This window comes from Lupinus angustifolius, chromosome LG09 (assembly GCF_001865875.1).
Source record: "Lupinus angustifolius cultivar Tanjil chromosome LG09, LupAngTanjil_v1.0, whole genome shotgun sequence".
Classification (NCBI taxonomy): Eukaryota; Viridiplantae; Streptophyta; class Magnoliopsida; order Fabales; family Fabaceae; genus Lupinus; species Lupinus angustifolius.
Window position 1 is genome coordinate 2139111 of NC_032017.1, and position 16999 is coordinate 2156109.

Consider the following 16999-nt stretch of genomic DNA (forward strand, 5'->3'; position numbering starts at 1 on the left):
GGGGATAAAACCTTCATTTACTCAGTATTAAATCCAGGAATTCATTCATTTTAAGATCGATTACTAATTTAGAAGAAAGGATAAGACAAATTTAAGAAACGGGATTACTTCCTAATAACCAAAGGAAGAAAATAACTATAATGTACAAGTCCTCACATGACAGATAAAGCCTCAAAAGCATGAAATGTGTGACTATTACAGTCATATCTAAGCAATTTGTTTGTACTTTAATTCTCTTTCAATACTTCCATTCAAATTAAAATGTTATATCAGATGGCAATGTTCATAATTCAAAAGAACTACAGCATAGTCATGTAGAGCTATACCTAAGAAAGTGCAGCAATGTGCTCACCGGGATTCCAACAGCAAAGGCGCCGACGTAGTAAAGTAGTTGCCTTGTGAATTGTTCTTGGTCCTTATCTTGCATTAATAAACTTAAATAGGTTCAGGTACTTGTCATTTTATACTAGAAAAACAAGTAATAACACAAAAGCAGTACCGAATCTCATATATGCCTAGATAGATTATAATTGAAGATCCCTTTATACAAATGAACTTACTGGATAGTGCGTTATAAAAGTCTCTCGCCAGGAAATTGAAGCCAACACTGATTCCAGTGGTAGCTAGAGTGAGAGCAAAAACACCAGCAAGCCGCAACCTAGCTTGGACCTTGTCATCTGAAGTCCAATAAGGAGCTGCCACCTTCCAGAACCTTCTAAAAAGTGTCCTCAAATCAGGAGTTTTTCCCTGTGCAACAACACCGTCAGTTTCTTCCTCCACTTGCTGCTTTTGCTGCATATACAATATAAAGTTTTTAAACTTTTTAACTTACCATACCCATCAACCAATGTCCAAGGGCATTGCTTCAGTACCAATCATGTTTTTAGTATGATACCCATCTAGCATTTCATTGACTATTAATTATTTTACCTTTTTAAGTTCATGCTAAGCAGTGTAGCACATGTCAAGGAACTAAAATAGACAAGTTTTGGAAATCTAAATACACCAGTTTTCAATATACTACAACAACCAAGGCCTTAATCCAACTAATACATAATTTGCCAAGTACAAGGATTTTTTCCCTTAACTAGTGCCCGAGCATTTACCATATTTTTAATACAATTTTAAAGACTACTATGAAGCAATATCCAATATATGCTTTCTCAATTCATCATGGTACCAAAATCCATCAGGAGGAAAAATTATAGTATGTTCCTATAGCATGATCTACACGATTATTTGAAATTAGAGTAAAACAATTTGATTCATGAGATTTACACAGTTGGTCAATCTGGTCCCTGACATTGCAAAAAAAATTCAATTAAATCCCTAACTTCGCACATTGTCAATCGATTTGGTCCTCGGCATTGGTGTACGTTAATCACCAAAAGACCAAATGTATTGGTGTTGTACAAAGTCAATGACCACAGATGGTGGAACTCGGCGCAACATTGCCTTATGACTAGTAAGGTCATAAATTCAAATCCCAGAAACAATATCTACCCCAACAAGGATAAGGTCGTGTACATCTACCCTTCTCAGAACCCACTAGGTGGCAGCATCGGGCACGCTCCTTTGTACAATGTCAACACCCAAATTGACATTTTTGTAATGTCAGAGACCAAATTGACATTGCACTCATTTAAGTTAATCTGCTTACAATTTATATTGCAGGAGTATTCAATAATTTATCGTTCATGAAGGTAACAGAGCAATGATTGTAAACAAAGTACATTACAAGAAGCACATAAAGAGTAAGAAAAGAAGAAAGAAAACCTTATTTGGATCTGATGGTAAAGGATTTGTTTCAGAAGAAGAGAAAGAGTTTTTCAAATTCCTTCTCCTCCTGAGAGGCTTTATATTGGAAATGGGGATCATCAATGAATACTTATGAAAACAAGGATGAAATGGTTGTAGTGATGGAATGGAAGTTTATAAATTGAAAAGTGTGTGTGCTTATTCTTGAGTATGTAAAATGTACAGCCAGAATCCGAGTTTTAGATAATTTATTATTTATCATTTATATTTAATTAATGGTTTATCAAAAATAAAATACAAGTAAATTATAAATAATTTATTTAATATGTGTAGATCTTCATATTTGATAATATATAAATATTTTATTTATATTTTTTATAAAAGAGAAAGATCCACTATTGTTGGATATGGACTCTTTGAAATAATAATATTCAAATGAACGTTAGATCATATTTTATTTATGTAAAGTATTTTATATTATAATATTGATATAAATTAGATATTTTTTAGAAAATATTCATTTAATTAATTAGAATGTACAATAAATCAATATACAACCAAAACAAAACGGTAGTTTCAAAAAATTAATCTACTAATTTTGTTTTCTTTTATAAATGAAGTTTGTTGAGGAAGATGTTAATAAAGTGAATAAATTGGTCATGCAGATGTTGGTGGAGATGTAAACAATTTCGATTTAAACTATGAAATTGATGGAATTAAATCAGACCACAAAATATGGTTTTTTAAGTTCCACGGTTCGGTTTAGTTTTTTTTATTTTGAACTATTTAAGTTTGGTTTAGTTCACGGATTTAGAAATTTAGAAACTGTTGGAACCGAACCGCATATTAAAAAATATTTTTTTTACTTTCATATTTGATGGTTAGGATTTAAAATTAGGAGATAAAAAAGATTAAGAATTTAGGATTATTAACACATATAGACTCTCCCTCTTCTAAATTTTATACTCCCAAACAAGGGGGAGGATTTCCTTCCTTTTCCCTTCCTAAACTTTTGATATCTCTCCTTCCCTTTTCCTTGTAACTCCCCAAAAAAGCCTAAAGCTTTTTTTGAAAAAGAAGTTATTATCAATAGTTATTTTCATATCTTGAGAGTTTTCAAAGATTATCATTTTGTGAATCTTAATCATTCATGTTCATCTCTAAGTTTGTGAGATTCATCACAAGTTAGTTTGTTCTGATTGTTAGTGCATGATTAGCACATTGAAGGTGCAATATAATATTGTATATATTTTTTATGGTCGATTTATAAATTTGTCTCTTTGAGGGTGTGATGTATCACATAGGAGAAAGAGAGAAATTTAGGAGAAATCATAGGTTGAGATCAATGTCTAAGTGGAGGTCTCATTTGGTATTCTTGGTTAAAAGTGGTGAGGAGTCATTAGAAGCTAAGTCCAAGAGAATTTTTGGTGGAAGAAGTATTTTGTATAAACATTTGATTTCTTCTAGTGAAGTAAATCTCCCAAGACCAGAAGCGGAGGTCTGGATGTTAATTGCATGTGGATTAGCAATCGAACCAGGATAAATTGGTTGTGTCATCTTCTCTCTTACCATACTATTTTACTTACTTGCGATTATCATATTTTCGTTTTATTTGACAGTATTCATTTAGAGATCATTGCATAAGTGAATCTGCTATATTCATCACTTTTTGTAATCAATTTAAAAGCATATTAGAATAGTTTAATCATTGATTTCTTGCTGCATCAAAAACAAAAAAAAATCAAGAAAACCACAAGGTTAATCGATCAAGCCTTCATTTAATCGATAAAGTTCAGCTCTTTATTAATTGATTAAGCAGTCATTTTAATTGATTAAAACTAGTAGTTTTTAGATTATCTTTTATATTTCTAATTGAATTTAACTGTAATTTGAACCTCATATCCACTCTCCCCTCTAGGTGAAGCTAGAACTCTTGTTAACCAACACCTTAAACCTTATAGTTAATTATAGCATGATGACCTATTGAACCATTTCAATACTTTAGTTATATGTTTTAAATAATATTAATATTTGTAAAATTATTAACTAGATGAGGGAATGGGCCACTTTGAACGGGGAAAATTTCAGTTTGACCATGTTAAACTGTAATAATCTGGAAAGTGAATCAGATGGTTGATTTAAAACTATAAAAAAAAATGAAACATTACTCTAATGTTTTATTTTACTCCGGTCCAAAAATGATAGAGAAATGTTACTTCAATATAATTATATATAACTATCAATTATATAAAATTTTGCATTTATATATAATTATTATTATATATGAAATCACTCAGTCCAGTCGAACAATCTTCCCATTTAAAACAGTTAATCCTAATACGGGATCTTTTCCGATTTAATCTTCAATTCGACTTTCACAATATTGATTAATTAGAACTCTACAATTCAGCAAATGATGTTAAGTAGGACAATCTTTGAATTTATAATTACTAATGTAAACATATACACACGAATTAGCATTTTTCCTTCACCATTTCATTTTAGTTGTTCTCACCATGTTTTCTAAAGCCTATATACAATCCTTTTATCATCATGGAAACTGAATTTTCCAAGCAATAGTGCAACTTAGAAAGTTAGGAACCTCATATAACACCATAGATAATGACTGAAATAAATTAAGTAAAAAAATTCCAATGCATTTACATGTCTGTATTGACAATTTTTATTCCTCAGAGATATATATTCTAGGGAATGAATGACACTTTGTACAGAATTTCTTTTCAAACATATAACTCTTTATGAAAATATGACTTATAATTCTAAAAATACTCAAAATCTACATAAGAAGAATCATTAGAACTATTGCTATTCTTATCATTAGCAATATCTGCCATCTTCTTATCAGCTTGTGTTGTTGAATCTTTGTCTTTGCTAGCATACTTGGAAAAGTCTATAGTTTCTGGTATATGAGGTGGTGTAGCACTTCTAACTAGAGCCCAATTCACACCCTCAAAAAAAGGGTGTTGTTTTATTTCTGTTGCACCTCTTTTATATGCAATCCTTTTCTGAGGTTCCTTGACCAACAATCCTCGTATAAGATCGCGAGCCACGGCGCTGACTTGAGGAGTTTCGGGGAACCTTAATGGTTGTCCAACAACATTGAAAAGTGTGGCCTTATATCCAGCACCTTTAAAAGGGGTTGTTCCATGCAAAAGTTCATACAAGAATATACCATAAGTCCACCAATCTACTGCACTACCATGGCCCTCTCCTTTGATTATCTCGGGAGCGAGATATTCATGTGTGCCTACGAATGACATCGACCGAACATTTGTTGGCTCTGCCATCAGTTCAGGAAGTCTAACTCCACCAACCATTAGGCCAAAATCTGATTTCGCCTTACGGTTCTTCTTTGAAGGCAAAATTCTTGGGAAAAAGTTTGATGAAGATGCACAAGTTTGTATTGCTTGTTCTTCGCCTAACATGGCTCCAGAGTCACTACTTCCATTGCTTGCATTGGCTGATGAAGACTTTACAAGGGTAGGATTAACCGAACAGCGAAGCGATAAGTCAAAATCTGAGAGCATGATGTGGCCTTCATCTCTGACTAGAAGATTCTCAGGCTTCAAGTCTCTGTATACAATGCCAAGCATATGCAGGTACTCAAGAGCTAACAAAACCTCTGAAGCATAGAACCTATCACAAGAAATGAACTTGAACATGGATATCTTAAATTGATTTACAAAGTGAAATCATAATGCTAGAATCAATGAAATCCAGTATAGAAGAGGTTTAAATTAAAAGCAAGACGCCAAGTAATGTATATATTTTCACCAATCCAGTGATATAAAAAAAAACGGCTCAATCCATGAGGCTACCACTTGGTGAAGTCTGATACTATCCAAGTGCAATATTAAGTACCCGTAGTATAGAATATGGAGAGGATCGAATTAAAGAAATGAAATTGTAAGTCACGAACCTCGCAGCTTCTTCAGTGAAGCACTTATTAGGTTGTTTCTGTCTAAGAGAATGAAGATCACCTCCACTACAGAACTCCATGACCAAACAGTAAAACTTATCAGTTTCAAAGTAAGAATATAAAGTTGGCAAGAAAGGGTGATCAAGAAGTCCAAGAATCTCCCTTTCTGTTTGTGCTCTCAGAAGCTTATTTCTGCTGATAAGAGCTGCTTTATCCATTACTTTCATAGCAAAATGAGCCTTAGTTCCTTTTAGTTCGACAAGATATACACTCCCGATGTCTCCGTATCCGATCCGCTTGAGAAGCCTGAAGTCTTTAAGATTCAGAGTACCACCCCTTGCAGCCAAGTTAATAGCATCCCACCTTACATCGCCACCGGTGTGAGGCCTAATGGTCGCGCTGGTGCTCTCTAAACTGTCGCTGCGAGAGCTAGCGCCACTTCCGGGCACTTGAATGGTGTTCTTTGAATGGTTGGACATTCCCTTAGCAACTCCTGTTGGAAGTCCTGGTGTGGTAATTGCAGGGTCAAAATTTGAAGTCTTCTTTGTTCTTGGACTTTGAGTAGAGAAATCAGAAATGTTTCTGGTTGATGGTGCTAATTTTTGAGGTCTATTAGATTTAGTTGTCAACTTTGCATCAGTTTTAGAAACTTGGTCTAAATGTACACTTCCAAATTCACTTGTTGAAATTTCATTTGTGCTAGCATCTTTTGCTACTTCATTCAACTTTGTTGGGTGAGTTGGTGAATTTGTTCTTGAATTTGTACAACTATTATGGCCACTACTATGACTTATCTTAAGATTTTCTCCTGAATTGAGGTCCATCTGCATTACCAAATAATAATTTGTTAATAAATCTTGATGTATTATGATTGCTTTCTACAAGCAATTGGGAATGTAAAATGACATGAGCAGATAATTTGTTGTCCCAGATCCTGTCTCATACGTTGTCTTGTGCCAATGATGATGAAATAAAACAACAACAATAATGAAGATTTAAAATTTTTAATTGAAGTAGAATATTTTCATTTATGCGAGATAGTATATAAGGACAGGATCTGAGACAACAATTCACGATGAAATTCTTACATAAGGTAAGTCAGGCATCTTGACAGGCTTTGAAGATGTCATCAATGGGCAAAACAAAACTCCCTTAAGAGGAAATTCTGCAAAAAAAAACATGAAAATTAGACACAGGTTATGCAACATGCACTATAAAAGGAAAATCAAGATGAGATATTATGTTAATGATTTTAACATGGAATCAAAAACAGGAACTTGGTACCTAAAACTGAATCAATATTACATACAGAATATGTAAAACTAAAAGTAGAGTGAATAAGATTACAATTTTGGTTGGTTAATGCAATATATATCCACATATAACAAAACATGTTTCTTATTTATGACAAGACATATTACAAGATGATTACAAACCTTAATCCAAAATCTGGTTCAATTTGACAATGTACAAACAAATATAATCCATATCTCAATTTCAGAACTCCAAATTTTATTGGGTGGAGATAATGATCATGGTTGACCCATTAAAAAATTAAAGACATCTCAACAAATATAGAAAAAATAAGCCATGTTGTTGAACATGCACTATATGCCATAATATATAAAAACATCAAGAGCATAAAGAAAGAAAAACTAAATTCATGGTATCCACGTAATGTAATGTAATGTAACCACATAAACCAAACATGGTCCAAGTCAGAATGTAATACAATTATAAATATTTTGTCAACATTATTATGGTGTCATTCGATTCGACTATCAGATAGCCGATTGGATAAAAGCTTGATTGTTGTATTAGAAATCGAATAAGTATGAATATACATGTTATGAAAACACATAAACAACAAATTATAGCATATATATTGAAGATCAATATGAAAAGAAAATAAAGGAGATAGGAAAAAGTGAATGAGATTTCATTGAATCCATGACAAACCTGAAAGTTAGAAATAGCATTAATCTTGATAACTCCTCAGGCTATCTGAGAGTTACCAAAAGCTAACAAATATTTTTATTCTCTATCAATGAATATAAACAACTTTTCTTTCAAAATGGAAAAAAGTGAAATGTATGAAACAAAAGATTAAGGTTGTTTGTTAGTATTGAAAATGAGATGGTTCTTGGTTGGACAATATCTTATGATAAAAAAAAACACTTGTGATATGTTGAGAGCAAATTGTGGAAAAAGGATGAAGATAGTAACATAACTATAATTAGTGAAGGCAATGTTTATATTTAGAAAAATGGCAAATCAAAAGTAGATGACAAAATAGTGTTTTTTTTATGAAGTGGATAGTGCTTCATAGAAAAGAATGATGAAGAAATAGTGAGAGGAAATGGTCTCAACGAATGGATAGGCGCCATATTCTCTTTTAAAACTTGAGTTTAATTGCCTCCTCCTTCTCTAACCACTTCTTAATTTCGTGAGCAGCGTTAGATATCAAGATGACAAAAAAGTTAATAGTTCGATTCATATAAAAGATATTTATTAAAAAAACAATCACACACTCCGATAGGAGATTAGTTCTTTACGTAAAGAATACTATTAATAATAATACCAATAAAATTCACTCATATTATTGATTACTTATATCTAAATCAGTCATATTAATCATTTAGAAACAAAATATTACTATGTGAATCATATTACTACTTACTTATCGAGAATTTATAAGATTATATATTATTTTCCAGAAATCAACAGACGTAGAAATTAGAAAACAAAAAAATATCATCAATATTAGTGGTATAGCTTAAATTCAAATTATGGGGACCATAAATATTGACTAAAATATTTAGTCGAAGTTAATAATCAATAATACATAAATTTATCTACCAGAATAAACAGCTCTTAATATATGTAAGAAAATTTTAGTCTATAACGAGTTATCTTAATTCCAAAGAAAAAGTTAAGACTTATCTTAAATCTCATGTAATTGGAGCCAATTCTTGGCAATTAAAAAATAGGATAAATTTCCTAAATCTCATGTAATTTAAGCTGTAATTCTTAGCAATTAAAAAATAGGATCAATTTACTATGCCTGAAATTCCGATTCTTCATAAATTAATCCTCATAACTAAGCTTAACATTCCAATATTTCTATATTTCTTGCAACTTTAAAACCTCTTTATAAATTGAATCATATTTTAATTTCTTTTGTAAATAAGAAATTATCAGTTTTAAGTAGAGAACCAAATCCTCTATATTTTTAACTGAATTAAATCCTCTCAAGAAAATGGTGTTTACATCCTCTCCCATAATAAAAAAAAATTGGTATTAAAATATGAAGAAAATGAAGGCTTTAATAATTTTTAAAATTATTTTATTTAAAAATAATTTAAAGTATAGCGTAAAAAATTTATTTGTATCATGTGTTATCATTTGTATTGGATTCTCCGATTTCCATCCTAGAAAATGTGGTTATGGAAATATAATTAAGATATAGGTTAATCATTCTTATATGTTCATATTAACTCCTAATATTAATCACATTCCTTCTTCATCGAAATTTGCTTATCTTTACATCTGTTGAGACTCAAATTTAGGTTGAATTATGGTTTGACGTCTTAGGAGGAGAGAGAAAGATATTTCTTTATCTTCTAAATTACTTGGAGTTCGTCAATATATTATTTTGCACTTAAAACATAGAAAACTTTTCGTATGCCAATTTTAAAAATATGTTCTTTGGACCTTGTTTTAAGCTTAGAAATTGATTACGGATCGTGGAATGTATTAGCATATTGCGCACTTATATTAAAACGGTACATCGCTAACTTATGGACTTTATTATACCCTTGAGACGGTGATAACAACGATGTTGGTGCTTAGGAGTCTTGGGTGGTGACAGTGTGCCCGAATGGATTGGGAGTGAACGGTGGAGAAGTTGTAAAGACAAATAAGATGGATTGTGGTTTGTGCTTAAGCAACTAAGGAAGTTGTAGAGAAGATGGAGTGTTTGGCCTCTTGTTGTGTTAAAAAAGAATGGAGTCAGATTGAAAGGGTTTGTCATTTGTGGGTGAGAGGAGTGAAAAAATAAGTGAAATTATTAAACTACTCTTGTTGCTTAAACGCAATTAAATAAAATGGTAAAGGTAATTTTTGTCCAATAATTTTGGAATATAATACTAACATGCTCCTTCATAAAAAAAGATATTCATGTTAGCGAACTCATATATATATATATATATATATGTGAAGTGAATGAGAACAATTATTATTGTGATAAATAAGAACAATTAATATAAATCTTATTTGGATGACTAATATTAAAAGATAAATGTATATAATTATCATGTGACCAATAATTAACTTTTATTCATAATCATCAATGTATGGTTGTAAAACTCAAAATATTATTCTAATAGTTTTTATGCCAGAACAATCTTCACTTGAATCATTTTATATATGTATATATATAGGGGAGTAACTCAAGTGAAAACAACTTCCATATAAAAATAGTGAGAACAATAAATTTGAGTTTTACAATCATACATGGATGATTAAAATTAAAAGTGAGTTATTGACTATATGATCAATTCTTTTAATCTTAAACATTCAAATAAAATTTAATTGTCTATATTAATTGTTTTCACCTAAGTTACTTCCTATATATATAGTGACTCAAATGAGAACCATTCTTATATAAAAACTGTAAAAATAAATCTAGGTCAGATGATATCCAATGCATATATTTACCATTCAAATAAAATCTAATGGACTTATATGTATATAAATTACAACTTATATGAAAGTGAGAGAAATTATTCTCAACCATTAAATTAAAATAAAGGGCTAAGATTAGATTACTTACTTTAGTCCTCACAATTGTCAAAAAGAATGTCTTTCCTAAGGAGTTCTTTGTCATTATCCTTTCCAACATTCCAGGCAAAGAAGCAGGTGAAATATGTTCCATATCAAAGGCCAGCTTATCATAAACTTCATCACTAAAAACCAAAACATCACTCTCAATGCAAAGAGACGCAATGGAATTGAGCTCCTCTCTGCTGAACATCTTTCAGGAAGGGATGTGAGGAGTATTTTTTGGTTTCCCACATGTATCTTTGCACTGGAGGTAATCCTATCCGAGCCGGGAACATTCACAGGTACGTGGGACTAACTTTCCTAGCGAATTTTTTTCATCCACAAAAGTCCAACCCGAGACCTGAACCAACACCCGTTGGTCATGTGAGGAGTATTTATCCTAAGAGAATAAAATATATTTTGATATAAAAAATAAATTATCTCCTTCAGCTTCTAAAATCTTAATATGTGTCATATTCAATCATTTTCTATAAAAATATTTTTAAAACTAAAAAAAAAAAAACAGTACAAGTATCATACTTGTAGTGACCGGAGGAGATAAATTTTGAGGAGATATTTTATTCTCTTATTATAATGCATGTGTATTCTTTGAGATGGCAGACTTTAATTTCTCAATTGGGGCTGCAAAATGCGGAGGAGGCAAAGTGATGCTTTTTACTTTTCCACCAGCCATGGAGTGCAAATTTATAATACTGGAAAAACTCAAGCAAAAGCATCAAAGAAATAAGAAACAAAAATAAAAGTTAGAATTGGAAAACCCAAGAAATACATTAGATTGAAAAACTTAAAAACTCATGGAAGAACAATTGAGGCTTTTTTAGTTGATTGTGCACTTTGGTGACATCATTTAGATTGGTGGAGAGAGGCATATGAGGATTAAAGTTAGTAATCTAATCTTAGCCCTTGATTTTAATCTAATGGGTGAGAATAATTCCTCTCACTCTTATATAACTTGGTCATTCTCACTATATATGTTAGGAAGATTTTTAGATGATATAACAAAACTCATTTATACATTTCATGCATACAAAATGAGCAAGGCTATATTCATAATCACCATTTCCTCATAAATGGAGTAACAATTTCTACTTCCTAATCCTAAATTACAGTCATCCAAACAAGGAAATCATAAACCTTTAAAACCCATATAATTTTATACCATACAACATATTTCATCAAGTGATAGATGCAAACTGCATGAATGCATTCTTTAACTATGGCTGCAGGTTTTGAATAGTCTTTTGTGCAGAAGAAGAATAATGAGATTCAAATTCTGTAAGGCTAGCAGCAGCTTCCTCTCCAATTCTAGATAACAACCTGTCTGTTTTTTCTCCCAATTGGTTGAATTCAACCCTTCTTTGTTCTACATGGTCATTAAGAGAAGCAAATCCGGAAAAGATTGCGGTCTGCTTCAGCTCCGATACCAACTTCAGTAGAGAATCAGCTGCCTGAACCTGTGGTTGATAAATATTAACAAAGTAGAGAACAAAAGATCACAATAACCTTGGGGTCTGTTTGCGAGTTAGATTTTGCAGGGGAATGAATGGAAAGAGAAGGCTTCCCATTTTCTTCTTTCCCCTCCAAAACTCAACTCGCAAACGAACCCTTACAGTTGGCAATAACCTGTCATGTTGACAGTGCTAAACAAGAATACAGAAATGGAGAGAATACTGTTATGAGTTTTGGTAGAAACATAACTTAGTATAAATGAGAGACAGAAACTCAGAGAAGAACTGATAGCAAACTGAACTTTCTATTATTCTCAGACGGATCCTCTAACATATGTTTTATTTTTAAGTTTCCTCTTACATATTGAATGGAGAGAAAAGTAGCACTTTTTTCATTCGAAAATGTGGTAAAGTCTGATATGTGAACTTCTTTGGGAGTAACATTAGATTGGATCTTTGATGCATAGAAGCAGATACAATGTCTTTTGCAGGCTTGTTTGCACAGAAACATTAAAAATCAACATAACTTAAAAGTCTTACCATCCTAGCAGCACGCATCTCCATCATAAAAGCTTCCTGTGAGTTTCTTACTGGTGGATCATTTACCTACAAAAATGCAATGTGGGATGATGTGAACAATAAGCAACTGAATGTTACACGCATAAATTTTAGAATGCTAGGAAAATGCAGAGGTTCCCAAGTAAAGCTTGTGTTCCTAATTCACACTTCCTAGAAATCGCAAAAATCATTCAAGAACAAGTTATTAACAAAAAATTAAAGGGCATACATTTTAATAAATTGAGTTGAATCACTGAGCATGAGAGACATCATTACAAACAACTCTGACTCTTAGAATCAATTCTTTCCATTGACACACTTGGGGCACTTTTTAATCTTAAAATTGATACTATCCTCTATGTCGCACATAAGCTGAATACAGCAGTCTGGCTCTAGCTTCTCAGGAATTGAAAGGGTATTACTCACTGAGCTACAGTTTCCTTACCAACCACCTCTTATATTATGTGGCAATTTAAGTACAGTTGATATGTCACATAATGCAATTTTATATGACAGAACAAAAACCCTGCAGGTGAAACTTGTTCCTTCAGAGTTTCAGACAGAAGAATCCTCACCAAGCCTCTACCACTGCCACATTCCCATCTCTCAAGTGATGCAACCACAATATTGTGGTTGTGGTGCCCGGCTGACTGCCACAACCGCATCGCACCGTAATTGCGGTTGACACTGAACCACAATGATACGCCCACATTGCAACCGCATCAAACTGCATTTTGGCTGAATCGCAAGGTTGTGGTGTCCGGCTGACAACAAATTCAAAAGTATTTTTTAATCACAACAAAATTCAAAGCACAACAGCTACAACGTACATCACAATGACTGCAATCGCAGTAACCGTGACCAAAATCGCAACCACAACAATAATTTAATACACTGCTCTTAGGCATCAACTTCAAGTCCAGGATTACTTAGCCTGGCAAGATACTCTCAGTTTCAACGGGGTGAATTAGAGAATAGGACTAAGACTTAGACAAAGGATGTAAAGCAAGTCTCTTGTAACTGAATAGAAGGACTGCGGTTAAGGTTAGTTAAAAAGCTCTTAGCTGGCAACTGTGTGCCAGCTATAAGCCAACTCTATAAGCTACAAATAGTCTCTCGCTCTCATTGTAAAAGTTAACACTTTCATAATAGAAATACAGAATATTCTTTTAAGTTTCCTTTCTCTCTTTCTCTCTACTTTTCCTTCTCAGTTTACAGCAACAAAGCAGAGTTGAACCAGAGATGGGAACCACGCAGAACCATCGCAATGATGGGAAAAAGATGGGGAAACAGCTGGAAAGGGGCTTGTGGTTAGGGGTGTTTGATTTTAAGGGGTAAGCTTGGGTTTTTGCTTCTTAAAACCTAGTTGTTCTGCCACCTAAAACAGTGGCTCAATCAGCATGGTGAGATAATCCGATTGCACTGCTTCCATTAGTTTCATGGATAAACTCAAGAATCTTGGCCAATCTCACGGTTTCTCGCCAAACCAAGTTGGTGGCTGTGATCGAGATTGAATACCCAAGCAGAAATTGTAAGACGGTGCAATCTCACGAGTAAGCATTAGCACACGATTTTAACAACCTTCTTCTCACATCTGCACACAGTACATCTACTCCGCCTCGAAACATGATAGAGATCCAATGTTAGGTCCAAAGGAAGGAAACTCAAGACAGTGGATGGTCTATACTAGAAGGATAAGAGAGAGTAAAGTGGGCAAAGGCAATGAGAAACCATTAGAGGTAGTGGAGAATCATGAGGAATCTGTTGGGAGTGAACATCAGAAGAAAGCCACATCATCATAGGTGGTTTTGGTGTGGTCAATAGTAGTATAAAAGGAGCTGGAGGGTACAAGAATGGGTATCCATAAAATGTTTCATTTTTGGCATTGTGCTTGGGACAAGTCTGACTTGCATGGGAGTCTCACCTGGCGATTTCTATACTTAGTTAATTTTTTTGGTGGAGATTCTTTACTTAGTTTATCTCTGTTATTCAGTGCCCAGTTCCATTTCCTTTATTTGTAAGTATCTCCTCTCTGGACGGATATTTAGTAATTGCAATAGATTAATTTTCAGCTGATTTTCATCCTAACTCTACCAGAATACGGAATAACTCAATATGACATCTATACTTGGTGTCCAACCCAATGGTACAAAAAAAAATTTCCTACAAGTTATTACAAAGTTGCATGTATGTAGTATAACCTACAGGTCTGAAAAATGTACAGTGTTCAAAGACCATCATAGTATTTGAGTAAAAAACAAATTCTAATCGCAACATAGATTTAGAGTTTTGAATTAATCAGGTATCATTGATATTGTGTTACTTTGGTATCATTAACTACACTATGTCAGAGTGTATAGTTACTTCAATGTGAACGTACAATCAAAATACCAACCCCCAAGATGCAAATCACAAATGACAGCTAAATTATCTCTTTGAAGCAATAAAATCATTATCGTGTCAAAATGGTCTAAAAAATTTACAAAGGCGCACATTGGGAAAACCAATTTCCCATAGCTAACAGGAATTTAACCATAGTATGCATTGTCGGTTCTGGTATGTGGCACACAACTCATACCAGTTCATCACTTTTTACATTATTACCATAAGACTTCCTATACGACGAACCTGATACATCATATTTGGTATGCGGTACATGGAAGACTTACGTACATGTCACGTAGGCTAAATGATAAATGAATGAACCATGTAACTATGAATTTAACTTTGCAGTTAAAAGCTCATATTTGCTTCTATGTTAACATTCAATCCAACACTATACCTAAATTATCACATGTTAAAAACAATAGAATGTAACAGTAACGATAAAGTGGGTTCGAGTCTCACAATCAACAAAAAAATGAGAGTTATAAGGTGATTTGATGGTTAGGGTGAATGAGGTTGGAGGTGGAGTCTCACCCACAACAAAATACTAACATATTAACAATTGCAGATAAAAAAACAGTAACGATAAAGTTTCAATCACATGGGTATGAAAATGCAACATAGAATAAAACATACCCTAGCAACATTAACAAGGTGGCTGAAATTATCGACGATATTAGCGATGTCACCTTCAACCCTATTCAGCAACGTCTTCTGCTTCTGAGCAGCCGCAGCCGCCGCCGCCGCAGTGGGCCCACTTCCACCACCACCACCACCACCTAACACTCCTCCACCTTTATTCATTCTCCTTCACCACTCTCAACTACACACCTTTCAAGATTTAATTAAGCATAAAGAACAAATTCAGAAAATAACCCTAACCCTAAACATGAGAAATTAAAAAAGAACAATCTTTGAGGGGAATAATAAGAAGAAGAAAGATAAATGATGGGATTTGGAAAAGAGATGTAGAGAGAAGAGTTTAGAAGTAAAGATGATACCTTTATTTTTTGGTTCTACCTTCGTTGCTACAACGACACGTCCTCCGGAGAAATAACATTTGTGGGTTAGGCTTTTTAGGAGGGGTTATGGGCTTTACCCTTGTAAAAAGCTCAAACTCAACAAATATTGTAATATAATGTTATTTAGTGTCAAAAATATTGTATAATGTGATCTGTTTGAATTCATATATAAGATTTATTTGTTTATAGTATTTGTTCCTCCCCGGATAAATCCAGGTCGTTCTAGCTTGCCCTAGGCATGTAGTCTTATCAAGCCATATCATGTTTGTCCGCCTAAGGCGGGCTAGAACCACTACTAGTACCATAAATGCTTCTGAAACATTATTAATGTCTATGACCTATCATTAATGCATATCTGACCCTCGATCAATGTGTCATTGACTCGTATTTAATGCGAGCTAACATTTCACCTGTCACACCGCTTGTACATTCCACTTGCCCACCCCCCACTCCCGACAGTTGCACTTATTGCTATTGTTTTAACTTCTCTCTTATTTACTCTCATAAATGCTTCTGAAACATCATTAATGCATATGACCTATCATTAATGTATATTTGACCCCTCCATCAATGAGTCGTTGACTCATCTTTAATGCGAGCTGACATTTCACCTGTCACGCCGCTTGCACATTCTACTTGCCCATCCCCCCGATAGTTCGACAATTATAGACCTATAGGGTGAACAAGGACAATCCGACAAGTCTCCATTGTATCCACCATGTACTAACCAATGGTCAGACGCCACATCGGTAACCCCAAACTCTATAAATAGAGGATCCCACACATGGAGTATAATTAATTCTCATTCCCTCATTTATTGCATGCACTTATTGCTATTGCTCTAACTTCTCTCTTATTTACTCTCATTCTCTCTCTAAGACTCTTACTGACTTCATCATCAGAGAACTAGTCCTTTAATTTCTAATGATTTTTTTATAGTGTTGTGAAAAATTCTTTGTTGGGACTTGATGAAGTGCATAAATATGATGATGATGATGGCCCGAATTCGAGGTTGAAATCACTTAAAGAATGAGAGTATGATA

The 16999-nt window shown here is 33.3% G+C and overlaps 3 protein-coding genes across 6 annotated transcripts in view; all 3 read right to left on the reverse strand.

Annotated features, from left to right (window-relative positions):
- LOC109357440 (ABC transporter D family member 2, chloroplastic-like) overlaps positions 1-1930 on the reverse strand; it is an 8277-nt gene extending 6347 nt beyond the window's left edge. For 2 of the 3 annotated variants that reach the window (XM_019601403.1, XM_019601405.1), the window contains exons 1-3: positions 1777-1930; positions 561-792; positions 353-420 (exon numbers count right to left, since the gene is read on the reverse strand). In XM_019601403.1, coding sequence (XP_019456948.1) covers positions 353-420; positions 561-792; positions 1777-1878 — 402 coding nt within the window. In that variant the 5' untranslated portion in view covers positions 1879-1930. Of the gene's footprint in view, positions 1-352; positions 435-560; positions 793-1776 lie in introns of those variants that run through there. The other variant, XM_019601404.1, reaches the window with a different exon arrangement.
- Positions 4408-7828, reverse strand: LOC109355948 (serine/threonine-protein kinase RHS3-like). 2 transcript variants are annotated; one of them, XM_019599247.1, is made up of 4 exons: positions 7658-7828; positions 6790-6863; positions 5699-6525; positions 4408-5415 (listed from the first exon to the last, which is right to left on the reverse strand). In XM_019599247.1, the coding sequence occupies exons 2-4, from the start codon at positions 6826-6828 to the stop codon at positions 4539-4541; spliced, it is 1743 nt and encodes a 580-aa protein (XP_019454792.1). In that variant the 5' UTR covers positions 6829-6863; positions 7658-7828; the 3' UTR covers positions 4408-4538. The 2 variants fall into 2 exon arrangements, with proteins under 2 accessions (XP_019454792.1, XP_019454793.1); XM_019599248.1 differs by having other exon boundaries at positions 5699-6522; positions 6787-6863.
- LOC109355821 (mediator of RNA polymerase II transcription subunit 22a-like) lies at positions 11567-15759 on the reverse strand. Its single transcript, XM_019599050.1, has 3 exons — positions 15571-15759; positions 12532-12597; positions 11567-11997 (listed from the first exon to the last, which is right to left on the reverse strand). Exons 1-3 carry the CDS (start codon positions 15736-15738, stop codon positions 11758-11760), a joined length of 474 nt encoding a protein of 157 aa, XP_019454595.1. The 5' UTR covers positions 15739-15759; the 3' UTR covers positions 11567-11757.